The 27,809-nt window shown below is 41.3% G+C and overlaps 2 protein-coding genes across 7 annotated transcripts in view; one reads left to right on the forward strand and one right to left on the reverse strand.

The window, feature by feature from the left end:
• agtpbp1 (ATP/GTP binding protein 1) lies at window positions 1–27,433 on the reverse strand. Of its 6 annotated transcripts, none has more exons than XM_034596343.1 (27): window positions 27,302–27,428; window positions 25,429–25,487; window positions 23,609–23,739; window positions 19,064–19,131; window positions 18,501–18,564; window positions 18,134–18,280; window positions 17,382–17,513; window positions 17,088–17,181; window positions 16,866–16,903; window positions 16,362–16,570; window positions 16,070–16,247; window positions 15,730–15,771; window positions 14,392–14,492; window positions 13,649–13,765; window positions 12,616–13,385; window positions 11,905–11,988; window positions 11,646–11,735; window positions 11,292–11,440; window positions 10,976–11,063; window positions 10,454–10,598; window positions 9,835–9,985; window positions 9,205–9,385; window positions 8,919–9,048; window positions 8,192–8,323; window positions 7,535–7,711; window positions 6,307–6,458; window positions 2–2,402 (listed from the first exon to the last, which is right to left on the reverse strand). In XM_034596343.1, the coding sequence occupies exons 2-27, from the start codon at window positions 25,458–25,460 to the stop codon at window positions 2,225–2,227; spliced, it is 3,780 nt and encodes a 1,259-aa protein (XP_034452234.1). In that variant the 5' UTR covers window positions 25,461–25,487; window positions 27,302–27,428; the 3' UTR covers window positions 2–2,224. The 6 variants fall into 6 exon arrangements, with proteins under 6 accessions (XP_034452238.1, XP_034452234.1, XP_034452233.1 ...); XM_034596342.1 differs by having other exon boundaries at window positions 2–2,405; XM_034596344.1 differs by lacking the exon at window positions 15,730–15,771 and having other exon boundaries at window positions 2–2,405; window positions 27,302–27,433.
• Window positions 27,184–27,809, forward strand: part of naa35 (N-alpha-acetyltransferase 35, NatC auxiliary subunit) — a 9,079-nt gene continuing 8,453 nt past the window's right edge. The window contains exon 1 of the mRNA XM_034596348.1: window positions 27,184–27,781. The gene's annotated coding sequence lies outside the window, so the exon portion shown is untranslated. The remainder of the gene's footprint in view (window positions 27,782–27,809) is intronic.

Here is a 27,809-nt window from a genome sequence, read left to right on the forward strand (position 1 = left end):
CCACATTCACATTTTATTTCCCATGTCTTCACGCTTAGCTCTGATGTTCTGCGTTACAATCAACTTAAAAAGGACTCGCTATTTCCACTTTTTCACCTCCAAACCAACATAAAAATAAAAGCAGCCCAGCACCGTGTCGACGAAATCTGCTGCAGACAAACATTTATAATATGACACCACAAACATTTCCCATACACCCACCCACACACACCCACCCACACACACACACACACACACATACATACAGAGCAATGACTTCCCCTGATTTGTAACATGGTCATGGGTTAAATTGGAAAAGGAAGTAGCAGGGGGGGGGGGGGGAAGACAGAAAAAGAGGAATGAAAAAAGGTTTAGAGGGAATACGAGGATGAGAAAGTGATTGGGGAGAGTGAGAGAAGATAATCAAATTGAAAGAAGAAACACACAGTAAGAGCATTAGCTGAGCTGAATAATGGAATAACTTAAACTCCTTGAGCACAGACACACTCACACTCGCAAGCACACACACTCACACACACAAATGCCTCATATACATACAGGTTGCATCCCAGAAACAATACTTAATAAATTACAAAATAAAAACGACAGAAAATAGCCATGCACTAGCTGTACAAATTGAAACAGCAACTCATCTCATCTCCATGAACCAAAAAAAAAGAGACAGAAAATCCGACAATCTACTTTATACTGTCAATACGAAGCACCATCTGTTTTCATGAATGGGTCTCCACTAAGTAAACTCACAAAAAAAATGTACACACAGACTGGAGGGAGGTACACAAAGAAAATATAGTTCCACTAGAGTACTTTTTTAAACATCACAGCAAGGTTACGATCAGCGTCGGGCTGAGCTCGGAGAACTTAAAAACTAATCAGGGGAAGTTTGCAAACTGTGATACGTCGTAAAGTGACTCCGTCTTTGTTCTGCGTGGTAAGTGTTTATCCAAAGTGCAAAAGGGTTTTCTGCTCTCTGCAGCTCATGCGTCTTGTTCATCACTGCTGCGTCTAAACCTTTTAATACTGTCTATTGTGAAAAGCAATGGGAACACCAACAGTTAGATATTCTTCTACCTTCATATTTTACCGCTTGGTTTCATGTGAGCAAGAAACCAAACCTGTGTTAGTTTGCTTGTGGTGTGTGTTCAAACAGCTCAAGGTTTGTCTCAATAAAGACATGTACATTCTACATGATGCTAACAGTGTCTGTTTGGGATAAAGCGAGGCAAACAGCACATGGGCGATCAGACCAAGCGCACTGTGGCAGAAGAGGAGTGGGATACAGAGGAGAGAAGTGAGGGCGTCACTCCAGTGCCGTCACGTCTGAGCAGGTTTCTTACATTATATACCTGATGATGACTGGGGTTAGCCAGCAGCTACGCTAGGAAAAGGGGCTGTGTGGTTTTACCTACATCCCATCCAACCAGGACATTGAGGCGGAAGGGAGGAAGTGGAGGATGGAAGGAATGAATGAAGGACGAACAAAAATATAGGAAGGCGCAAACCAAGAAAAGGAGTAAAACATTTCAGTAGAGGACACGAGTGAAGAAAAGAATAAAGGAAATTAGATGGCAGGTTGTTTGGATCTCTGAGCTGCTCAGTGGGACAGATCTAGAATCCTGTGATCACCAGGGTCGTTTTAATTTAAACACAGTGTTACAGGTAAGACGGGATTCTAACACTGCACCTAAAGAAGCTGATGGCTCTAGTTCACTACAGCCTTGTCAGGCGGCTTCACTGACACATCGGCAGGGAGAAATGACGAAGTGGAGAGAGGGTTCAAGTTAAGGACTGGTGGTGCCTGCAGTTTGCTGCTGTGGTTCAACTACATGTGAATCTCAGAGGATAAATAGTGTCTGAGGTCAGGGGTCACAGTTCATGAAGGTTATAGTGTGACAGCTAATGGTGAGAACATTCATTGAGATCCACCTTGAATCTTAGTCAGGGCTCATCAGCCGTACTGAGGGGAAAGGCCATTAGAGTGCGCACCCTCAGCAGCAGGGGGGCCTCTGGTGGGCCAACAAAATCCATCCATCAGGGGAAAAGAGCACCTGACTGGTGTCAAAGCAGCGTACGTACCATGATAGTGTCTACATAATTGTATTAGGTGTAAATCTAAATGTTAAGTGTGAATAAACCTGTTTATTTTTTTGATCAGCGAACAGTCCAAGCACTGAATGGTTATAAGCTCAAACCGCCGGGTGCTGAGAGGGTGAACACCTCAGCGTCAGTCCCTGTGATTCATCTCGGAGTCTGACAGATGATCCTGATGTTCGGGGTTCTTGAGGACTTCGCTGCCGAGCTCGTTTTCGGCCTCGGGGTCCTCGTCATTGCTCTCTGCACTGTAGTCTATTGCCTCCAGAAAGGATGGCTCGTCCTCCTCCATCACGTAGGTAGTGGGGCAGCTGCTGGGGGATAAAATAAAAGAGCGTGAACACGGTTGCCACTGGGAGTTAATGATGTGCATATGACTGTCACAAAGAAATGTCTTCATCACGTCAGCTTTTCAGGACTATCGAGAAGCAGGATGATGCCTGTGTATATTTTGAATTACTAATTGTATTCCTGAATGTGTTACTTACTGTGTTACTACCCCACATTTTGCATTTATGGTTTTTGAAAATGTTAAGATGAGATGTATATTTCTTGAAACATGGCAGATACAAAATGTAAAAATGTTTATCTCGATACATTTTATGCCGTTAGGCTTTAAACTGTTTAATTTATCTTTGTTTTTCCACATTGTCAGAGGAAATTGTATGATGATGATGGTGAAGATTAATTAATGAATAGTTAAGTTAATAAAATGTCTTGTTTTGTCTGACAAACTCTTAAAGACCCTGGATGCCGAGAATCTTTAGTATTTTAAAGCATTAAACTATTTGTTAATAGTTATAATTCTTGAAGGTTCATTTTCTGTTGAATAAATGTTTCAGCTCTAAATAATAACATAAATACATGAAATACAATACAAGCCATCATACACTGAATCTACTACACGATTCATATTAAAATATGTTTTAAAATCATAACAAAACCGGGGATACTAACAAACTGCGCCTGTGTGCTCTGACTGGTGAGGCTGTTTTTTTCCTGTGGGTCTTAATGGTTAAATGGTCGCTGGTTCTTTGAGGTTTTAGTGGCTTTAGTGGGTTTTTAATGGTGTTAATGGTCTGAAATGTGATCCCAGGGAGATAGTCGATCAGGGGACTCAGACAATGAGCTCCCACCAACTTTAGCAGTGCCCGAGTGCAAGACAGGGGGAGGGAGGGAGGGAGGGAGAGAGGGAGAGAAATTGTGTGTCAGTGTATGTACAGTAAATGTTGTGCTGTGTAATGATGTGGGTGGGCAGCAATAAATACTAAGAGTTGTTCGTTTACGTTCCACTTTCTTTGTCATACATTTTCTTAGTCCACAAACTGGAATCGTCTCTTTACACTCCGCATGTTAATGTTTAGATATAGAGACGTACAATAAAACCTTCAAACTTTAACATACACGCATCTATTTCCGTATTCCTTACACTCGGACAAAAACACACCCATGCCCGTATCAGCCCTTTTACGCACTCCGAGACACCCAGTTATTCGCAGACGCCTCCCAATGGCCAAGATATTGTTGTGATGACCTATTAAACGGTAAGTGGTACCATACCAAGCCCCACACATAAAACCATAAATCCGAGATGAGAGTAACCAATCCCAAAGGGCCCTCACTCACACAAACACGCACACAGACACACACACACACACACACACACACACACACTTCTGGAGTCCCTTAATGATCAGACACATAAATGATAAATGGGTATATCAATATGAGAGTAGCGCAGGTTGGTAAGAGAAGAGAGACTGGGAGACACAAAGAGAAAGAGACATGAGCATTAAGTGGTTCTGAGTACGAAGCCATTCTTCCAAATGAACTGCTTTAACAAATCTGCGGAGGAGAGAACGCTGACGTCTTTAAAGTAAAAAGGAATTAAGATAACTCTGGTGGTCGCAGTTTGGGTTTGGCAAAGTTTAATAATTTATTGGTGGTGTCGGACTGTAGAAAAATCAGATCTGTGTGGATTTCATATTTCTGAGGAGGGAATTTCAAACACAATGATTTTCCTCATTTATCTTTTAACCCTTATGTTCTGTCTTGGGTCCTTCTCGCTACATTAAAAGCTACAAGAACATAATAATGTTTTATCAAGCATAATGTGTGACAAAGGGAATTTGGTATTAATGAATAAATAACACAACAACATGCATTTGAAGTAGTGCATCAGGTAATAAAGATATTCAATCCTCTCACCGGAGAAGCAGAAATTTACATTTTTTCCCATTATATTGTTTGCAAAATTGATTTATTTTCTGATAAATTACTTTTCACCACTAATTTAAAAAGGCATATGGAAGAAATAATAGACCACAAAAAATGATATATTGTGATGAAATAGTTGTTTTTTCTGAGAGTTTTCTTTACTTTGTTAATGACAATAGAGATACAAAACGAGACGACAGGATTAAGTTCAAATCAAGATGAAAGCTCTAATTGATGATTGTTGATACAAAGCAAACGTGATGTGACGAGAGATAGAAACAACGTGAGGAGGACGTACTGTGCTACTGGTTTGACTTGTGTGATAAGTGTTTGTCTCACGGCTTAACTGAATAAATTCAATGTTGCCATCCCTTGAATACACTGGCACTTAAGTGGATGAGGATTCGCTCCGACACTGACGAGGTATATTTCATTATTACTAACACACTGCACAGGAAGGCAGGACACTTGTTTGCATGCTCCATGTGCATTTAACCTTCACTGTGCTATTGACCGCTCACTACCATTAAAAACTTCACTGTGGAGGTGAAAATATAGAAATTAAAGATGTTGTGGCTGTTTTACACACTGTCTTAAAGAAATGATGACACAGCTGAAAATGTTATATAACCACTCTCCTCCCAGCTAGCATTTCAATACATTCATCACACATGATCATTGATAGAATTTCAATGATGCTCACAGCAGCCGTGCACAAACGCAGGCCTTCACTTGTCTCTCGAATGTTAAGGGGAGAGCTGGAGTGACAGTCACGCCATTCAGTATCAGAGCCAACAGGGATGTGTCTGGCGGTAATGAGGGTGTTTTGTACAAAAAAAAGAGAAAGAAAACAGTCTTTCTATTTCCCAAGTAGTATGAGTATAAGCAATAGAAAACACTTTATTTCTTAAATCTCAGGTATGTTGGGAAGGTTACATGAGGATAACAACACAACAGATAAACGGCTGAGAAATAAAACGCTCTGACATCTGCAGTTTTACCTTGTCTTGTTCCTATGGCATCATTATATTCCTCAACTGTGAGTTTTCTAAGCTTTGAAAGAACACACTGAACACACTCATAAGTCTCACAGTGTCTGTGTGCACCTGCATGAACCAGGGCTGTTACTTTGTACGAACATGGGAAGAGAATTATAATATTTGAACCGGAAAACTTACAGTCTATAACCCCAAGCATTTGTTTTTGTGATGCAGAGGGGGCTGCTCGAAATTGTCTCTTTCAGCTTGACCTACAGAATGTGATATTGACTCCTGACCTCTGATTTCCGCTGCATTTCCATGAAACTTGCTGGAAGGATGTGGTTTGGGTCAGGAAATGTAATAATAATAATTTTTAACTTTCCTCAAGATTGCGAGATTTATGTTTTTTCCCCCCAAAAAAAAAAGATTCTCAGAGAATAATTTATGATCTTGAAGAAAGAAATATCTGAATCTCGGGAATTTTAATTTGTTTTCATAAGGGGACTGTTGGGCCTTAGCAGAGTTGTGCGCATTACTGAGTGCCATCGTAGTTAAGCTAGTGATGCTGTGTTCTTTGCTACGGAAATGCAGGACACTGGTGAGGAAAGCGGTCCTGAGCCGACACTCTCAACACCAAAGCATCTGAGAAACCGTATGTGGAAACATTTTAGAAGGAGCAGCGAAGGTGGCAAAGTAACCAAGAAGGGTGTTTGTTGACTTTGTACAAAGCAGCTGTCATATACTATTACAATAAATCTGATAACTGATAACCTGCCACTCGTGTAAGGAAGTGAAGGCACTACAGATGTCGAATGTACAACTTTGGCTGTCCACCATTCTGCACACTCTCCTGTTGCCAGAAGATCATAAAAATGTCATCACAGGTAAGAAAGCACAATTTATTTATACGGACACGTTGGGAATGGACGAGGTGAATGTAACCACATAAAAAGTGACAGCCCTAGCTTTAACTGTGTGTTGTGATATGTGACTTTACACCATGCTCCACAGTACTAACCTGACCACTTTAGTCTGTGTCCCAATGATGTCACCCTCCAAATCCAGCAGGTGTTGGTGGTTGCGGATGCTCGTCAGCCGCTTCAGCCTCAGCAGGGCCACACAGAACTGAGCTCCCATCTCCTCCAGCTCTCTGGTGCCGATCTGAAGCCCCTGGAGAGAACATGCACATCAAAGAGATTTAAACACAAAACTTCTCAAACACATACACTTGCATGTACTGTATGTGCACATGTCCAATACACAGCTACAGTCCAAAAAATGATTCCAAAGCTTCAACAGCAGGCTACTTTAAAAAGGCTGCTGTGGTTTTTCATAGCTGCCCTGGAGCCTGGGGACGGAGCCACTGTCCATCTTCAAACACCCCAATTTTCAATGCTGGAAAGGAAACTTTGCATTTAGGAACATGATCAAATATTTCAGTTGCATTGGGGACACATTCAAACTCATACCTACAACCCTAACAAAGTCTCCACTGCACTGTTCAATCCCAGTACAGCATCAAAGTTTGAGACCAGCACTACTTTCTCGTTGTGGTCTCAAGACTTTTTGACCCTGCTGAAATTTAACACACTAACACACGCACACGCGCACACACGCACGCACGCAAGCTAACCCCCAACTCAACTAAAACACTTTCATGTTCCCTTTTCCCCAGAGCAGATCTTGGAACATCTAAACTTGGCCTGGCTACAGAGACATGCAGCCACAGTTCAGTTCACATTGGTTCCTGCACATCTGGACAAATACTCTCACAAAAACCAGTGGGGGTGCTAATCAGAGCCAAAATGGACTTCCGTGAGATATTTTAGAAACTGGGAAAATTCAGTCGGAAGCAAATCAGCTTTTATGTAAAGACACGGAGAGACGGAACAAAGGTAGAAAGGTCAAAGGGAAAGAGGAGAAACAAGAGAGAAGAAAGAAGAGAAAAGACTGCAGCTCCATCTGCTGGACACTTGGAGATCTATTGGGGCACCTCCCTCTCATTTACAGGGGGTGGAAGTAAAATAAAAAGACAATAAAACACATAAACCTTGAAATAAATGTTCTACACAATGTTAAGATGTTAATACTATGGCTTACTGATTAGCATATATATGAAAATAGTAAACTTCCTTGAAACTAATTAAATTTGCAGTTAATTAAAAAAGCTCTACAACAGGAAGTCTTTAAGTTCATGTTTATTGTAATGAACTGCATTACATCGAAAAGGCCGAAGCAAACCTTACCTTATATTTGCCTTGGTCACAACCACAGAGCGTGCTCTCCATGGTGTAGCTGCGCTGTACTCCGATCTCTCTCCATACGACGACACGAGCGGTCGACTCTTTAGAGCGCTCCACAACAAAACTGCAGCTCCCCATGCTGAAGGCCGGGGCGATCTGAGAGAGGATCTTAGGAAGAGCCTGCGACGCAAATGAAAACGTGTGTTAGGTGCATTGGGGGCAGAAGATAAAGTACATTTTAGAGTCGGGCCAAATAACTGAGTCCAACACAAACTGGCTTGTGTACAGAGCCGTTCCTTGGGAAAGAGAAAGTATTGACAGGTTCAATCCAAAATGTTTGCTGTACATGAACATCCATTATTGACCTCTCTCTTGAACTGACTTCTTTATTAGCACACTACTCAGTGAAAAATATATTTTCATGTTTTTGCATTCAACAATTCAGCTACTCTGGTTGTAATGAGTAAATAAAAGTGATCTGATTGTAATGAGACTCAGTTTAAGTTAATTCATATTCACTGATATGAGAAGAGTAATTTGATATGAAGGAGGCGATTTTAAGGAGGTGAAAATGAGAGATGAGTGTGTGTGTGTGTGTGTGTGTGTGTGTGTGTGTGTCTGTATGTGTGTGCATGTGTGTGTGTGCGTGCGTGTATTCACCCTGTATCCAAGGTCCTCCTGTAGGTCGCTGGACGAAGCACTGATATTGGACTGCCAGACCGTCTCCTTCACACTGCAGCCGTACATAAACACGTTTTTCTTTCTGGAATGACCGTGGTAGTCACAGAACACCTGCACATACACAAACGCACACAGAAATATCAATACATACAAAAGAGGCAGATAAAGAAAGGAGTGACTTTAGGATGTACATAATATTATATATTTTTCACTAAGACACTGGGAACCAAAAAAAGGCTTCTCTCTAGTTGATATATTCAATAAAATAAAACAATCAATTCAATAACAATCACCTTTTATAAACTATCAAAATAAAACCGTGAAACTGTTATATTTGCTCTAAATAAAGGACGTGGACAGTTTCTCTGACTAAATCTGAGATCTGTTTAAAGACAACGATTCACAGTGTCACCATTCTTTGCTCCTTTCAGTCATCACAACAAATCCCCCATTAAGATGAATATCCAATTATATCTAACTTGCTGATACACAATGTAGAAGAGGCCAGCACAGGCAGCTGCTAATTGTAACGGCAAGAATGTTGTGATTTACTGATTCACAACTGATTTTGTGCAGCAGAGCAGGAGAAATGGCATAGGCATTCACGAGTCAGAAAGTCGTCCCGTAACTTCCAGAATGAAAGATGATGTTGCACAGTGCGAAAATGCCCCAAAGTAATTTAAGTCTAGTTAATTAGAGGTCATACCAGTGGTGCCCTCTGTATGTGTGCAAGGTACTGCAGCAGGCTCTTAGTGTGGAAGATGGTGGGGTGGAGCTCAAGATTGGGGCTCTGCCACTGGCGATTCAAATCCTCTCCGCTCAGAGAACAGCGATGGCTACAGAGTGAATTAGAACAGAATAGAGAATCCTTCATGACAAGGTTATGCGCGTTGTGACTGTTGCACAGGTCCAGCTTCAGCCGGTGTATGATTCAATTTGAAAGCTGTGAATGACTGTGAATATCTTTCCATTCCTACACTATTTTCACTTACTTTCCATTTACAACTCCATCAGGGTTGAGCATGGGGACTATCTTGAAGATGTAGGCCTCCCTCAGGCTGGCTGCCTGCGAGCTGGTGCCCATCAGGAACTCCAGCGTGCCTTTCATTACCCAGCTGGCATTGGTCTCTCCAGGGTGCACTCTGGCCGACAGGAAGATCAATGGACGATTCCCTAAAGAGGGCGACAGAGCGAGAACACAGCACAAACAGAGGATGATGGAATGAGAAAAACAGAATATGATTCTTTAATTCAAAGTTTTTCAGAGCAGAGAAACAGCAGTGATGGACTTAAGTGTGGAACGTAATGGCATTCTCTGAGATTACAGAACCACCTTATGTTCTTGCATTAGTGAGAAATGTAGAGAAATTGTGGATTTCTTAGAAAACTATTGGAAAACCATCCAAGAACAAAGCATGAAAAATTGTTTTTCTGTTTCTACAAAGGCCTGGAGTAGGCTTTAGTAACTAATGACAGATTGCACTAGTGTCCAGATTTCCCTTAACATTTGAAAATAGATGAGATTCTGCTGCTGAGATCGTTCTGGTCCCGCCTGAAATTGATGCTGAGCAAATAAGAAGATGGGTGAAAACATTTACGCAGGTCGACACTGATTTACTCACTAAATTGACAGATGTGATCATTGGAGTTGGACTCCGGCATGGCAGTGATGGTGAGAAGGGGGCAGCCGTTTCCCCCCAGCGTTTCACACAGGACGTCCTGTCTCAGGTAGATCTTTGTGGTCCTCAAAGCCTCCAGTTTGGAGAGGTGCATCTGAGGATACAAAAACAGTATTATCTTCCATTTAAATCCCCTTCTCTCTTGGGTTCTCAACACTTTATTGTTGCATTATTGCAGTGGCTGTGTGTATAAGGCCACTTGTGATTCAGTCTGAGATTCTCTTTCAGTGCTTGGATTTTAAGCAGTTCTGCATTGTCACTTGAGATAAACACAGACAAAATGTAATTATAATAACATGATAATATGAGTTTACAGTAGTTTGAGAGCACAACTCAGATTCGAAGGACATATACTGTAAATGATAAAACAATGAAAACACAGCATCATTAGGGGTCAGACTCTGGGTTTTAGAGGATTAGCTGCTGGTGATAGATAAATAATTACTGTAGGAGCAAATTAAAAACCCAAGCATTATGTTTCAGGGCATAATAATAGAGTATGATGAGAATTGACATTTATGCAGGAAGAACAAACTACCAAACAATGGTTATGTAATACTACCTTAAGAGTGGAGTATGTGTAAGGGTAATGATAGGCAAAGTAGCAGACATCATCCTTATGGCTGAAGTTTGTACTGAAGGTCAATGTATAGTAGGATTTTCCTTTCTGACCGCCGGCTGCAATGGAGCTCCTTGCAAAATGATTCCTGTAGAAAAGGAGAAACACTTCATAAGTAAATATTGCACAATATAACAACCGTAATTCTATAAAACACTTATTGGGCACTTTAGTAAGTGCACTTGTTCTGTGTTTTGCTACTCAATTACCTTTCATAAATCATTTTAAGTGTCTAGTGTTATTATTCTGCCATTGTGATGCATATAAATGGGGAAAACAAACACTGCTATATCATAAAATACAATATTCAGGCATTACATTTATCGTTGAACAGTTGTACTGAATTGCATTAGATTGGTACGCGGCATGAAAACCTTTGCTCCCTGTGAATATTACACTGATACAAAGTCAGATTTTGCCTCTCTCTTCAAAGTATTTCCCCACATCCACTGTGTCTGTACCTACTTGTAGTAACAGATGTCTGATCCTGTTCTGACCCAACGAGGCCTCCCACTGATCGCCTCCTGGACAGAGTACATCAGCACCTGCATGCCTACACATATACACACACACACACACACACACAGAGAGACAGGCAATGCAACAAAGATTAAGAAAGTGTGCTGTCTCATGATCAAATAACACATTGTGCTGGTTTGAGGCTTTTAAGCTGTAGGTCAAAAGTCATGGGTCAATTCAGTTTTATTTACATACAATATACACATGTGCTGTTGGTCAGGTGGAGAATGAAAAGCTGTTGGGTGTTGTTGTGTCATCTCACCATAGTTGAACTGGCTGTTTGACTTCTCAGAGTTGATGATGTTGAAGCGGTAAGTAGTTCCGACACGCATGCCGCTCACCTCAAAGTAGAACCACTGGTGGTAGTGATTACTGTTGATGTCGGAATTCAGCACCAGGTCATACTCATATCTGGAAACACACCACAACAAAGACTCTAAATGTTCGAACATTATCAAGCATTCACAAATTCCCATGCATCACATCTTTTCTTTTCAGTCTGATTTCAGAAAAAAATTTGGTAAGCTGACAGTAGCTTTACATGCATGTATGGTGATAATTGTGATTTAATTAAAACACATACACACAGAAATGTGGAACTTTTATTCAAACTTACTTCCTAACTTGAACGGCCTTCCTGAGGTTGCCAGACTCAAACTGAGAGTTGAACTTTAGCGATTCACCGTCGTCTTCAATCACGGGACAACTGAAACATGATGAGGAACAAATGACACTCTTTAAGAAGTCATTACCCTTTTCAAGATGAAGATGATCAATTGAGCTAATGTGAAACGTGAATGTCACAGGGCTCACAAACTGTAGCTCCATTTACTCTGAGTGATGTTTAGGTCAGAGACCCAGTAAGAGGAACTCACCTGAGGATGTCCAGGTCATAAACGACTTTATCCAGGATATCATTAGGATGAATCATCCTCTCAATGTCCTGGAATATCTTAGACCTGCATGGATAGACCCACAGACAAACTTAATGCACACAATGGATATGGTTAATAAATGAGGATTAATGCAATAAGCTATAAGAAATGTCTTTCCCTGCCTCCATAACCTTAGATTCATAACAAAGTTAAATGTGTAAAGTGTAGCTCGCAGACTGCAAAGCCAGTCCAAAAATATACCTACAGCACATGATTGCATTAAAGGTTTTCCAGATTGTACTTGGTAAATGGACTGCATGTCCACACGGACGATGCAGCATCAGCTCAATTACAAGTTCAGTGTCTTGCTCAAGGAAACTAGGACCTGGGGATCGTACTGCAAACCTTCTGAGAACAAGAGTAACGCTCTACCCTCTGAGTTATACCTGCAAAAATTGTCCCTGGAAGAAAATGTCCCTTGCAGAAGTGCAGTCTGCAGCTGCACATTCAGTGTAAGTCAGTGTAAGTCAAAGGCTCAGAAATGTTTCTAAATATTCTAAATACAAATATCTGGCATGCAAAACATTACTGCACACTACAGGTATTTCCTTTTTTCCAGCTTAATTCTACTTGTTTTTATTCCATAGTTCCTAATGTATACCCATGTTTTTATGCCAATTGGTTTCCCCCAGTTTCATTGATATATCTCACCTCTGTACACCATAAACTCTCTCCACGAGGGGTTCTCTAAATGTTGGGGCTACGTGGCCAAAGTAGTCTGGATAAGCCACTTCAGCATACTGAGGTACAGAGTGTGTTCCCTTCACCATCTCCACGTAAAGGTCAGGGTCGTGCAGTGAGAGGAGCAGCGCCGTGTCTGGCACCTCCAGGACTGCTCCTTCCCCTCCTTCATCGTCAGCTCCCTCTGAGCCACAATCTGAACCCCAGTTACTGCCACTGCCTCCTCCCACACGACGTGTCACGATACCTCCCAACAGCAGAGGAGACTGTATGAGTCTAGTGGCATTGACGGGAGATCCTGTTTGTTTGTCTCCCTTTATTCCTTCTTCTGCATTAAGAGCCCCCTCCTCCTCTAGAGAGACACACTCGAACACATGTGCAAGTTCCTGTTCAATCCTCTGCCCTTGAGAGGGAGGACTGGTGAGGGAGGACAAGGTCGCATGTCCATCTGGGGAAGGAATGTGGGCCTCTTCTTTTTTGTCTTGGTCCTTGGTGAGGTGGACTGTGTTCAGTTCAAGCGGAGGTTGAGATGCAGGGGGAGAGGGAGTGGAAGCGGAGGGGGGTGGCTGAGTGTGTTGTCCTTTGGTAGAGCTGCCATCCCCCTGAGAACTCAGTTTGGGGACATGCTTTGGTGACAGGGATTGAGCTGTGGGCACGATGATTGGCCGAGGGGATCGACTTGAGGATGATGATGAGGATGATGATGAAGAAGAACTCTTCGAGCTTTCAAAGTTATACCCCTGTAGGAAAAAGACATATTGAAGTCTTGGACAGTGACCATCTTGCATTATATATACAGTACTAATTTGTCTTAGTACATATTACATGTTAAACTGTACCAAAATAAGAAATCATTGTGCCAATTAACTGTCAAATACTTCCGACTGACCAAATGACCATCGTATAGTATTAACAGACAAGCCTCTTGAAATACTCTTGGGTTAAATCTATGTTTAGGGGATTTTGCTGCTAGGTTTTATCACCATATACACAAAACACTGACCTGAAAGTCCTCAGACAGCTCCAGGAAGAATCTCTCATAGACTCTTAACTCCTCTAATGGACGACTAGGACTCTTTTTGGGATGTAGCTTGTTTAGGTCCGTCTCTATGTCATCATTCTGATTAACAGGACACAAACAGCAGAAAACAAACATATCAAAACGTGTATGTAGGTAAAGTCAGACTTTTGCCCCCCCTCACCCCATGTAAATGCAGAGCAATGTTTTGATTTAATCAGAAATGCACATCAGGCAGGGTTGACGTGTTTGACTTGATGTGAAAGTGTTGTGGTTGGTGGGCTATGACTGCCCTCTGCTGGAAATTTAACTGAGTGCAACTAGACAGGTCAACACAACAATCAAACACGTCTGAGAAATCCTGTCCTCAAATGACACTATCTGTGGAGATTCAGTATTGTATAATTAAAGTGAGTCGCGTGGCTGTAATATTAAGTACTAAATTATTCACAAAATGGCTGAAGCTTTAATCAAATGACCTATTTATAATTTAACACCATCGAGCCAACTGGGGCCAATTATTATTACACATCACAGTCCTTTGTGAATTTTAATCACAATGACAGAATGTTATTGAGATGTTTATGACGTAAATCACTCAGACGTACACTCTGTGCTGTCTCTATAACACCACTATCATACAGAGGAAAGAGACTCACACATTTTAAACAGTGAGTGTAACAGATGATGCTGTCATGTCAAATATGATGTGTGAGTGTGAGTCTTACCGCGGAGCTATGATTCTTCTCATCCTCTTCATTCTCACTATCGTTCTCTGTGTCTGCCTCCGTCTCGTCGTTATCATCACTTTCATCCACTACATCATCCACTGGGTTCAAAACACACAAACACACAAGCTGTTAGGTGACTGTCCTCAGATTTATTCAATGGTTTACTTTTACTTCACGCAAACTGGGAGTTTAGTTGTTTTGAAAATATGCATAAGGTCGGCACATAACCAGACTCACAGAGTCTGACTTGACAGGAACAGAGAAAATGTTAACAAAAAGATATGAGCAGCCATGATCAAGAGATGAGTGGGAGATAGTGAATAAAGAAGAAATTCTGAGCATCTGAGTATTTCTTCCAACACGTTGAGTTGTTCTCACTGAGAAGTCAGTGTAATCACAGCAGCTTACAATCGTACACTGTTCTCCATGGTTGGTTGAATGACATCACTGACACAATGTTGGGAATACAGATGAGTTAACACGACTTTGTGCGAAGGCTGAGGTCATTACTAGGTTGCTGTTGCCAAATAGAACCTTCAAAATTCTGGCATATGTCTTCTTTTAAAGAGTTCCTGATAGATTTGGACACTGTAGAGGGGAAATTAAGGAAACTGACAAAAATGTGTGGATATAATAAACTGTATATAAAGATGGATGATGCATCTTCCTCACACTATCCAGAAATCGAGCAGAAATATCCTAGAAATGAACGCTGCCATCTTGCGCATTTGGAGCCAGAATCTGCAGAGTATGGATCAAGCCCCTGTATTTATAGCATCAAATAGCTAATTAAATCCAATCAGAACTTCCTAAAATGACTGAAACCATCTTTGAGAAAAGATATTTGATGTGTACTTTGACATTTAATTTTGGTCCATATCCCCATCCACAAACAAGGAGGAGACATGATTTATGACCTATACTGCAGCCAGCGACCATGTATTGATCCAAGCGCTTTGGCTACACTTTTGGGGAGCGTTGATGTTGTTTATCTTTATATTCAGTAAATTCAACTATGATATAAAAATAATGATATTATCAGACATTTTGAAAAAATTTTGAAAAAGATTGAAGGAAGAGGAAAGAGGCTTAAATATCTTACCAGTCAGCCTGTGGACTCAATGAAGACAGCAAATTAGTTGAGAGCAGTGAAAGTACATGTGAGCAAGCAAGCACTATGCAATGGGCACTGGGCATCTTTCTTACGTCTTTATTACTAACACATGTTGTGTGTTAGTTTAGTGAAGTTAGATCATGAAGTGAGGTCAATGAGAAAGCAGGAGTGAGTGAGTCTATGTAAGCTGAGGATGAAGTTGTGTCTTACGTACGTCTTACCCTTCTGTAAGGGCTTGTTGTTGAGCTGATGACTTGTTTTTCCTGTAAGGCACATTGTGTGCAGCAGTGTCATGAGTGTTGCCATTAACTATTTACTCGATCTAGGGAAGTAAGCATTATTTATGTGTGTGTTTGTGTCTGTGTGTGAGTGTGTCTTGTTTATATGAAGTATACTGCAAAATGTGTGTGTCTGTTTCTGCATAGTAATCAATGTTAGGGATATACCTACACAGTGACAAGCTAGGGCATACTCTGGTGAACCGTATGTGAGTGAGTGTGTGTGTGCGTTTGTGTGTGTGTGGGTGAGTGAGTGAGTGAGTGTGTGAGTGTGTGAACTCACCCCCAGCAGGTTGACTGTACAGCTGTGCCACAGGTCCTGCAGCAGGTATGTGTGGCAGCTGGTAGTTAAAGGCTGATTTGATGGTGGGCAGAGGCAGACGGTTCTTTGGAAAACATTTCCTCATGATGATACTCGAGGTGTTAACCAGAGGATCCAGGGTCCGCACCGGGAGACACTCCTAGAAAATAAAAACCCCACAGGAAGAGGAGAGTGTCAGTGTGTATGTGCAGCACTTACTTTATGTGTCACATGCTTTAATTGCTTGCCATTTGTGTGTCATCCTCTCACTCACAGTGGATGAGTTGTAGAGGATCCTCATGCCATCTGCTTCTATGAACGCCTTCCTGCCGAGCTTGATGTTGATGATGTTTCTGATGCAGACCAGAAACCCTTTGCGAATCAGCATGTGGCGATGCCGTGTGTCATTGCGATGCCAATCCAGGTACAGAGTAAGCAAGGCAGGCACGTGTCTGCCGTCCACCGCACGGCGAGCATTAGTTTCTGCGCAGGGACGTGGAAGAAGACAAGGAGAAAGCATTGATAGCACCTTACAACTGTGGGATGGGATGAAGAGAAGCGTGGTAAGAATGAAAAGGAAAACAGTAGAGTGAAGGGGGGAATTGTGGGTTAAATAAGTTGAATAAATTCATGCTGAATGATGAATTGCGGTTTTTGCTTTAGAGAAGCTGTGGAAAAGTAAAGGATTCATGAGGTGAAAGACGGCCGCAGGGAGCTAAACACCATCTAAAGATCACTATGTTTTACAAAATTCAAAGCCACAAAGCAAATTACTCACTGGATTTAAGCAGTGCTCCAAGTGCGTCCAGAGCTACCCTGTTGATTTACAAACAAGGGAAACATCAGTTACATGGTCTGTTGAAAAAACATCAGCAACAGATATTATAAAACTTCGTCTGAATGAGGTCCGGGAGCTGTAGCCTGTGGATGTCACACTGGTTTGTTATAACACAACAAACACAACATTCATGCCGATTCATTAACACAGACAGACACTCACTTGAGCAGGCTGGTGTTCTTTTTGCTGTACGGTGCAATGATCTTGAACATGAGCTCCACCACTCCATTCTTCCCCAAAGAAATAGCATTCACTGCTGTACATATAAAAACAAAAAACTAATGTGAGATACCAGATCACAACTACCAGTGAATTATCATTTACATATACATCCTGTACATTTACAGGATTTATCCGTTTGAGATTCAATTGTATTTTGGGGAAGTACGTTACTTGAACTTCAACACAGAAGGATAACATTTTGAGAAATGTATTTTAAGGTTTAAAGTTACTCACAGTTGGTGGAATAAACCCTGAGAACCTGCAGGCAGGGCAGAAGAAGTTTGGTGTTCTGTAGGTTCTGTTTCATTAAGTCGACTGTGACGTTCATAGCTCCGGACAAACGGGCCTTCACACCAAACTTTCTGTCTGAACACAGAGGCTGCAATGTCAGTGTGCACCAAATAACCATTTTCCAGGTTTTTGTCTCCCTCCTTTCAGCTTCCCGAGTGGTTACTGACCACCTGTAGCACTAAAGGCTGTTTGCAAGCATGTAAACAATGTGCAATTTAAAAGGTATCATATTGAAGAAAACCTTATGTATAAAACAAGTCTAAATGCTATATGAATGCTGTGAAAGTATCATAAAGCTCAATCCACAAGAGAAATGCACAGAGCCTATATTCATAATCTGTGCCTAAAATGAGCCGTCAGCACTTCTGTAATTTCGTGAGGTCACAACTATTAGATTACTATCTCGATTGAGTTTTTTATGCAGAAGGACATTTGCTGAACATGTTTGTTAAACTCCTAAAACTACATTTTGATAAGAACTACTGAAACAGATGTTTTACTTGACTACAAGAAAACTCCACTGGGGATCTCCAACAGCACAGAGAATGTTTAACCTGATGTAAATTACCTGAAACTTTGGCCATATAACAAAGTCAAATGAGGATAAACAAGACAAAAGCGAACTCAACGAAAACAAACATGAGTTAGTAATCCAGTGTGTATGTTGGTGGGCTCTGTGGTTACATCAAGCTTACCTTTTGGGCCAACCTTCGCCAGCAGTGAGTGAAGCTGCAGCATGAGTTCCTCACTGGGGGGCAACTCTTTATTGGCAGTGTTCAGAATCTGGAACAATATTCCTGTTCCTCCTTTAGACACAAACACTCCCACCCTGCGAGCTCTGCCTACAATGAAAAACAACCAATAAAACGTGGTAAAACCTCATTCAAGATGGAAGCACTTGGCCAGTAGACTTGATTAACTAACCAGCAAAATATATCACCATCTATTCACCATTTATTATTGGCAAATTTATATTTTTAGAATATATTTACTAAATATTTGTGCGCTCTGAAATAAATAGAAAAGAAAGCAAGTAAATCAGCTCATCAAAACTCAGCTCACCCACAGTCAGCAGCTCACTGAGAATGTACAGGATGTTTAGTGTGGTCTGGACATCTCTGGAGTTCTGTCAAAGTTAAAAACAGTAAACTTGTTAAATACGTATAGAGTCAATTGCAGGATTTTGAACATTAACTTCTTTTTGCCTCTAGAGAAAAGGAAAGTCACTGATCCCAGTGGTGCAGTCTGATCCTAAATCAGACTCACTGATCAATGTGACACCAGTTGTAGAATTTGCTGCAGCTGGCAATGTCAGAGGCTGACAACCTCCACTACTTTAAAGATGGCATCGACGAAGATCATCATTGATACACTCAGATAATTTAAAACCATTGCAAAGAATAAAAAGGGCACTATTTTAAAATGCTTTTTAAAGAAGTAATTATTCAATAAGTAATTCAATCAAAGCCTGACGGTTTAATGTTTTGCAATTGCTATTGGACAATAACATAATAAGTATATTCAAAATCCTAAGACATGGTTCATACATGCCAGGCATAGTTTTGTCGTCTTAAGAGTCATGTCACAAGAGTCACATGTCAAGTTGTGTTGATGAGTGAGCTGACCTCCAGTGAAGACAGGATGACCTCCATGCCACTGGAGCCTTTGGACATCACCTCTTTTCCGCTCTTCTCTGTAACATGAAGTACATGAAATTATATTATTATTATATTATTACATTTAATTATGTGTCAAGACCACAAGTCCAGGGTCACTGGACGTTAGAAAGGTTCTGCTGTATTTCACAATAGAAAACAAATCTTTAAAGCACAGTGTTAGATTGTGTCAAATATGAACTGCTGCAGACAAGCTTGGACATTCTCCTCTTAGAAAACAAGGCATGAAGTAGGTTAAAAGGTCATCTTAGAAACTTTTACTCAGCTAACTTCTCTTTCTCCTTTCTTCACCTCCTCACCTCTTTCGGCCTCATGCTTGCCCTGTAATTTAAGATCTGAGAGATTCCAGACCTCTTTGAAGAGGCCACACGGAGTCCTGAGACAAAGGCAAACTCTTCAATCACAAACACAGGACGAGGAGGAGGAGGAGGAGGAGGAGGTGAAAAGATACTGATGTTATTTAACCTTTTAGAAATGAACAAAAAAGATGATTGAGGATTATTGAGAAATATGATTAAAAAACATAAAATAATAAGGCTTTCATATTAACATTTATACTAAGGTCAAGTGACCCAGGACAGAGGTCTTATTCTCAGGCCTCTCTGAAAAGAGATCTTGATCTCAATGTGACTGCCTGATTAAATAAAATATTTTAAAATAAAAATAATTAAGAGGGCTGTCAGATTTCTTGTACGGCAGCAGGTTATGACAGAAATGTGGTCAGTTCATATCTCAAGTTTCCCATCTGGAAGATTATATCATTTGGTGATGAGTTTATACACTGGAGGAGTTCATGGGCTGTATGTTGCTCGCTCTCCTTAAAAAGGAATGCATCCCAACAGCAGGGGGAAAATGGAGATGAAGCAGTCAGCTTTCATGATTCATGATCGGTTACTAAAATGCATGCACAACTGACATATACACACACCATCTCCCCACACTTGCCCAAGTATGTGCATATCTGAGCATGTAAATGCACACACTCTGGTGCCCAGGGGAGCGGCGTCCTCTGACAACATTTCTGTCATGCCAGACTTTTTAAAGCTCTTCAAAACAAAGTGGCATTTCAACACTAATCTTCAAAGACTAAACCGGCACTGGGTTATACATAGGACCAAACATAGGATCAAACCTAAAAATTATTTGCTACATCTTTAATTTACTTACTGAATTTTGCAATTTGTAATTTGTCTTACTTTGAAACTGTATTTCACTTGGAAAAATGTGTGTTCTAAAGTTTATGATTCATTTAAAAGTAAAGATGATGCCAGCTAATTGTGATCTGCCAATTACTTGATGATGTTGCCCTTTAACTTTACTCTGTACATATTTATGTCTTTTTTTTTGGAGATTTGAGTCATTAATCAGGAACAGATGATCACTAAAAGTACTGCAGATACACTCACTTTCCATCCTAATCCAACCAAAGTGAAAAATGTTAAATGTTTGACACAGACAGGTGTCTTTTGAATCAAATATTGTTTTCTAGTTTTAGTTTAGTCTGGCACTCCTAAAATAAAGTATAACAACATTAATTGCCATTGTAGGTAAATCATAGGTAATACTGTATTATTTTAAAAAGATTTTTAAGGGTCTAAGATTAAATGCAACACACCTCAAACAATTAAAATGCTAAGAGTATATTTTGCTCATTCTGGACCATACCTTGTGGGTCTGGGGAGACCACAGATTGACCGTACTCCATTTCATAACAAAGGTCTCAAAGTTGACCAAAGCTTCTGTTTCCACAAATTCCAGGTTCACTGCGTCTGCAGCCCTAAAAGTTTACAGTGCGCGTCGACTGTGAATCTACCACTTAAGACGTTGATACTGTGCCTTATAAGGTAAATCGCTTTAAAAACTTCACTGGTATCTGTCTATCCCTCTAAGGCTCGAAATAAACTCCTCAACAAACCTGTCTGACTGTGGACAGACACACTGAGATCGGGGGCAGGACACTGTGAACCTAGCACGCTACGAGAAAACTAAACCACATACTGCCCCTATGGAGAACAAACAAAAGCACGAGACACCTCTCCTCTTTCTCTTGACAGTCCTCTTTTTTTCCTCCTCAGCACTGGGGGTAAAAGGGGAGCAGCCAAACTCTCAAATGAAAACAGACACTGGATTTCTGACCGCAGATGAGGGAGAAAGAAAGAACTACTGTCTCTAAGAGATTAATTTATAACAAAGGCGCCTGTGGTCTGTGGAGTGATTTTTTTTGTCTTCACCTTTTAATCAATCAAATATACAAGTTTGTTTACTACTCCTTACTTTTGTTTGTTCCCATCATCCTTGTTCTTTCTCTTGGTATTTCTTTCCTTCCCACTAAGCTCCTAAGACTCAGAACATGAGACAAGAGTACAGCAAAGTCCTTTGGGTGTATAGTTACTGTGAACAGGGTCATAGACCCCCCCCACCCACCCACCCACCCACCCACTTCCCCTAACCGACGTCAGACTTATCCACATTTCATGTTGAGTCTGCATACAGGGTGTGACGGTCAGCCAAACCGTAGATGAGAGGAACAGCTGATATACGATGATTGACGTGGTCATGGACAGAGATTGCCTTTCCTCTGCGTACAAGTTCACTTTAGAGAAGGAGGAAGCAAAACTTTATGATAAGAGGAGAGATGGTATTCAAGAAAAGTGAGAGGAAAGAAGCTCAGAGAAAGTCTCAAAAAGGCTCAAAATACTATGCATTGACTGAACCGAATTCAACCACATATTCACACTGTAGTGAGTCCTCTACCACATGACTCAAGTGATTAAAAAATCCACACTGAAAAAAGGTTTGTGGGTTCGCAACCACATGGGGGGGGGGAATGAAAGAAAAAACACAGATTGGATCTTGAATAAATGAGGGCAAGCAAGAAGCTATTTTTGTTTTCAACTGATCTGTTGATATTTGTTGTTTGTTTAATTACCTGATTAATAATTCCATCTATTGAATGCCCCAAGGTGGTAAAAAAAACAGTTGAAGCTCCCACAAACTTAATTACCTCCCAGGGAACATTTCGGGCACAGGTCCTTCTTCCTGAATATCCCCACAATCCCTCAGCCTGACCCTGTGCCAAAAATGTTACCTGAAAAAAAAAAGCTTGTGGGAGCTTAAACTGGTTTGGGGACATTTCTTGTCATCTTGTTTTTGTTGCTTCTGTCCAGCACCTAAAGCTCATCTTTGGAGTTTGGATGTGTGTGCTTTCATACACTCAGAGAAAAAATGTATGTATTACAAATATAATGAATTTATAATGTAAAACATCAAAGAATAGCAGCAAAAGCACACATTTAAGAGGTTGTAACAGGAGTATGTTTGATATTTTACTTGATAAATGACATAAAAAATAATAAGTAATTTTTGTTTGACAAATCAATTCACCAATTCTTAAAGCAGTAGAGAAATAACGCCTGCATCAGAGATTGCAATTCATCCCTGCTCCTGTTGAAAACTGAATGTGTGACTACATTTGTGTTTCAGTCTGTTATAAATAGTGATACCGAACAATGCCTCCCTCTTCTGCTGCTGCTCTGATCTCCCCTCAAAGAGCAATCACGGGAACCATCACGGGAACCACTGCTGCACTTAACCACCTATAGTTACACAACATTGTCACTGAACGTGTTTTGTAATGAATAAAATCAACTCAACACGACAAGCTGAGGCTTTGAAATAGGAAATCATAAAAGGGGAAGTCCATCCAGTCAGTTTCCTGGTGTTGGAGGACAGCATCCACCCATCCATTGGCTATCCTTACACGATCTCATTAAATAGATATCAGTGGATGACGTTAGAAAGAAGTGAAATGTAATGAAATAACAAACCTGAATCTCTTACTGAACTGTCCACTGCTTCCTTTGAGATTAATTAAGAATAAATTAACTCACTCACTAAATGTGGTTGAGTTGCATTGTGGGTAATGGATCCATGAAGACGATTTTACAAGAAGAATGTTTGTTCTGTTGTTTTATTCGAAAGTAAATTTCATATATAACAATCACAAAGTTTCATTACTTTACACTTGAACTCACCTTATTATTTTGTTAAAGAGCCTTTTCCACGGCACACATTTTGACTTTGTCACGGTCGAAAATCACATGTGTAAACAACACAATGGGATACGAATTCCATTGAGCAGCTTCAGTCTCAGGGTATTGGTATTTTTCATGCTGGCTCACTGTTACACTGTCACGTCTCAATTGGAAACTTGAGCCATCGTCAATGTTGTGAGTAACGCCTGTGCTTTTCCTACTATGACATGTCAAAATAGCTGCTGTGAAAAAAGGCCTACTGCTATTTCAAGAAATGTTAATGAGGGTGCGATAATCCTAGAGCATAACAGACCTGAACCACTGCCAACAATGCAATTTGAGGCGTATGGCGTACTTCACTACAGCAGCAAATATGCTGTGGTACTCAATTTTTACATTATTACACTAAAGCGTTTGTGTGTTTGTGTGTGTGTGTGTGTGTGCGCATGCTCTTTCTCACCCTGCGTCTGTATGAGATGAAGTATCTTTGCGGTGACCTGTCGAGCTGTTTCGACATCCTTCAACATGGCCTCTCCACTCATCCTCTCCAGCTGGCCCAGAAGCATCAGTACCCTGGAGTTACTGGGAACACTGGAAATACACACATGGTTTTACCTTTAGAAAGAATGAATAGCTTCCTTTATTAATGTGCTCCTGTAGTGAGAAAAAAAACAAAAACACTGCATATTCAAGCCCATCTGGAAAGATCAGAGATCAGCGTAAGCAACACACACAGCATAATGAGTCATGATGCAATATTCACAAACACAGAGTGGATGCTATAATACATGTGCTACAAGAAAAACATCATGATTTCCTGTTCCATGTCTCTGATTAAGCAGCACCTCATATGTGCAAACGCTCTCATATGTTCACAGCACAGACTGTAAATAAAGATAGACAATGCGTCTCCACTTCGTCCCACCATCCAGAACTGAAGCCAAAATATCCTGCATATGAACGCTGCCATCTTGCGCATTGAAGGGTGAAGTAGTGAGGTCCCGCAGATGCATGCACTTGACCAATTGTGAGTCAGTCTCAACTGTCAGTCATGACATTTCACCCCATTTTTATATAACATCAATAATCAAAACCATACATACAGGAAAATTAGCAATTGGACAAACATCAGTGTGATAACGACTCCCTGCAATTTAAAAAAACCTCTTTGTGGAGGAATGAATTGACATGTACTTTGATGTTATAGATTGGTCCATGTCTCTTCCACTAACATGGAGGAGGCAGGGTTTATGGGCAACAGGTGGCAATCAAGACTTCACTTTTAAGGGAGCAATCATGTCGTCCATCTTTATAAATAGTCATAGACAAATATACTTTTTTGTAATATAGTGTAAAGGTAAAAACAATTATAAATTGATAATACATGTTAACAAGTAGTCTGAGTATGACTTAAAGAAGTCTGTTCAAGTGAAGCTGTGTTGAGGCCGTATCCTTGTGCTTCACTATTTCTGAAATACTGACCAATTCTCCTGTCTTAGCTCAGTGGTGCTCAGATGGAAACACAAGGTTAGAGGTCAGTAGTTGGTACAGCAACAGCAAATAAGGGAGAGAGAATCAAAACTGGGATTGAACCCAGTGGAGCTGGGTTTTTCGTATGTCCTTATAAAGACAGAGTGAGAGAGAGAGAGAGACTGAGAGAGACGAAGGAAAAGAGAGTGTGTGTGTGTGTGCAGAGACAGAAGAAGAAAAAACTAGAAAAATAGAAAGAATGATGTACAAAGTGATGCAAGAATGAGGAAAGGAAAACATAACAAGGGAGATGTGCAGCCAATATAAAAAGATTGCATAATACCCACACGAACACAGATTCAGGGTAGATACATGAAAAGGTTTTGCTGAGCGTAAATTCTGAATTAAATATGGGTGCTGTTATTTTTAGTCATGACAAAAACATACGGGTGGTTCCAGTGAGGACACCTAGTTATCTCCACACTCCTGCACTCTCACTCAAACACGTGCATGCACACACACACACACTTTCTCTCTTTTCCACACACACATTGTGACAACACGATAACCATCGGAGAAAGAAAACGCAGGTGCAACTGAAGTTAAAACAGTACAAGAGCAGAGTGACCGCAGGGAGGGTGAAGGTAAGTATCGACAAAAAGGGAGAGTGAGCATTGTGTGAACAGATGGTTGTGACAGAGCAGGTTTCACTCAGGAGCACATGCACGCAATATGCCGGGCTGCATGCGTGTGTTTGTGTGCACATGTGAAATTGCATCTGACTGTTCTGGGAACAGCAAAGGAACTCACCCTTTTTCTGTGGCCATTTTAGGTTTGTTCATTTTGACCAACTCAACAATTCATGACGTCTGCAAGAGAAAGAAAATAAAGACCTCACTTACAAAAATGAACAAACATTACATGTTTAAAATGAATCAGATGATATCTAAAGTAACTGAAGGTGTGAATGTCTTGATCTGTGCATTTGCAGTAGCCCTGTAATAAACTAGTGACCTGTGCTGGGTGTACCTGCAGCTGCCGTAGCCTGCAGCTGCCTCATCTTGACTGTATCACAACAGCACAACTATGGAGCACACACACACATAGTTTCTGCTGACTGATATTACACAACAAAAAGCATCTGTCCTACATGCTGCAGATCTCAGGTGTCGTCACACGAAAGAACTATGGACGAGCTAATCTGAACACAAGGTTATAAAAAGAATTACTCTGTGTTCAGGGAGGTAAAGTAAACTACAGTATCATTCAGCAAACATATGTAGCAACTGACTACAAGCCACAATTGAGTGTATTGGATTTTCACAGGGTTTTAAATGAGGTCAGACAGTGAATACAGAAGCATTAATGGGTTGAGATGAGTCATAAACAGAGCTTTTTGTAAAATGTGAGGCTGTAAATCACTAGTGGCAGATTGATTGTGTCATTGGACTGGTGTCACAAGGTTATATTGTGCTTAAAATCCCGACGACACACTAAACATTACAGAAACACCGCCATGAAACAGAAAGGTGTTGGTGTCCTCTTCAGTTTAAAACAAGCTGTAAACTAAGAGGGCTCACCATATCTCCTTAGTCAGGCTTTTCCAAACCTTGCACAAGCCCATCACCCCTTTTCTTACCAGACAAGTACGGGGGCTGAGGTCACACTTACAGAGGAAGATCATGCATGTTTCTATACGCTAGCCAAACTGATGGTAAAGCTGTCGGGGTGTGACGGCTAGCTTACACCAGACAGATGGCAGCCTGCCCCCCATGATAACGACCCTACAGGGCTGCCTGTGCTGGACAAACATGACTCCACAAACTAAACAAGGAAAGGTTCAGTGTGTAAGATTAAGGTGAAAGGGATCTATTGGCAGAAATTGGATATGTGTTTCATCTAAATTGTACAAATTGTTGTTTTCTTCACTCAAGAATGGGGCCCCTTGATATTTAAATACTTTATATTTAAATCAGGAGCGGGGCCTCTCTATGGAGGCCGCCATTGTTGTTTACAGTAGCCATAACTGGACAAACTAAACACAGAAATTATACTATAAATATTGGCAGAAATTGGATATAAAATAATCTTAGTGATGTCTTTACTATTGTGTGATCATCTAAATTGTACGAATTATTGTTTCCTCACCCTAGAATGGACCCTATATATTTAAATACTTTTTATTTACATCTGGAGCAGGTCCTCTCTATGCAGGCCGCCATGTTGTGTACAGTAGCCCCAACTGGACAAACTAAACACCTTTTGAGTTTGTATGACAACTGGAGGCTACCATGGTTTCTCTGTCATGTTTTGAAGGTGAGGGGGAGATGAGGGGGCAATGAGGGGTGCTCAGCTGCAACATGCAACCTCACCACTAGATCCTACACACTAAACCTTTAACCAGGCTTCTGCCATGACACCAACCTGCGGGGAGATGCGGGTGAGTAGAGGCTGTCACCTGCCCATTGTTTAGCGAGATAAACCACCAGGCTGTGCTGCTCATCCCGATGTTAAACCTAGCTTGGGGCTGCACCTGCTGGGGGGGAGTCGCTCATCGACACGGCCGCCTTCCTGCGGGTTAGCTAGCAGCTGAATGTGGTCGCAGTAAATGAAGAGCGCACAGGCGGTGTTAGCTGAAGCTGTGCGCGGGTGTCGCATTGGCAATGACGGGGGTTGTACGAACCTGCACGGAGAGGAAGTGTTGTCCCGGTCCGGGTGCTCCAGTGCCGAGATAACGGGGCTGCTGCTGCCGCTGCTGCTGAGGCTGAGGCTGGAGCTGGAACGCCCTGGCGATGTTGTGATGACACCAGCCCCCGACTGTCAGAGGGGCTGTCGGGGGATATCGCGACACCCCCTCCCCCCCCCTGCTGTGTGTGTGTGTGTGTTTAATGTGCAGACAGGACGAGGGTGGAGATGCTCCAGAAAGAGCAACTGGCGCCGTAAAGTTCACCAAAATGCATCTTTAACGCAGTTGTACAGCTCCGTTGCGCTGGTTTCACGCTATAACCGCCCCATTAGGAGGCTTGAGCTCCTTCTTGTCACACTAGGACTACATTTCCCGTGTTGACCTGACAGCGGCTTCTGACGTCAAAGCTATGCGCCGGTTCTCACAGTTCTCGATGAAGGTCTTGATTAGCTACACAAAATAATACAAGATATTGAGGTACGTGCCAATTCACAACGAATTGTGA

This window comes from Hippoglossus hippoglossus, chromosome 9 (genome assembly GCF_009819705.1).
Source record: "Hippoglossus hippoglossus isolate fHipHip1 chromosome 9, fHipHip1.pri, whole genome shotgun sequence".
NCBI lineage: Eukaryota > Metazoa > Chordata > Actinopteri > Pleuronectiformes > Pleuronectidae > Hippoglossus > Hippoglossus hippoglossus.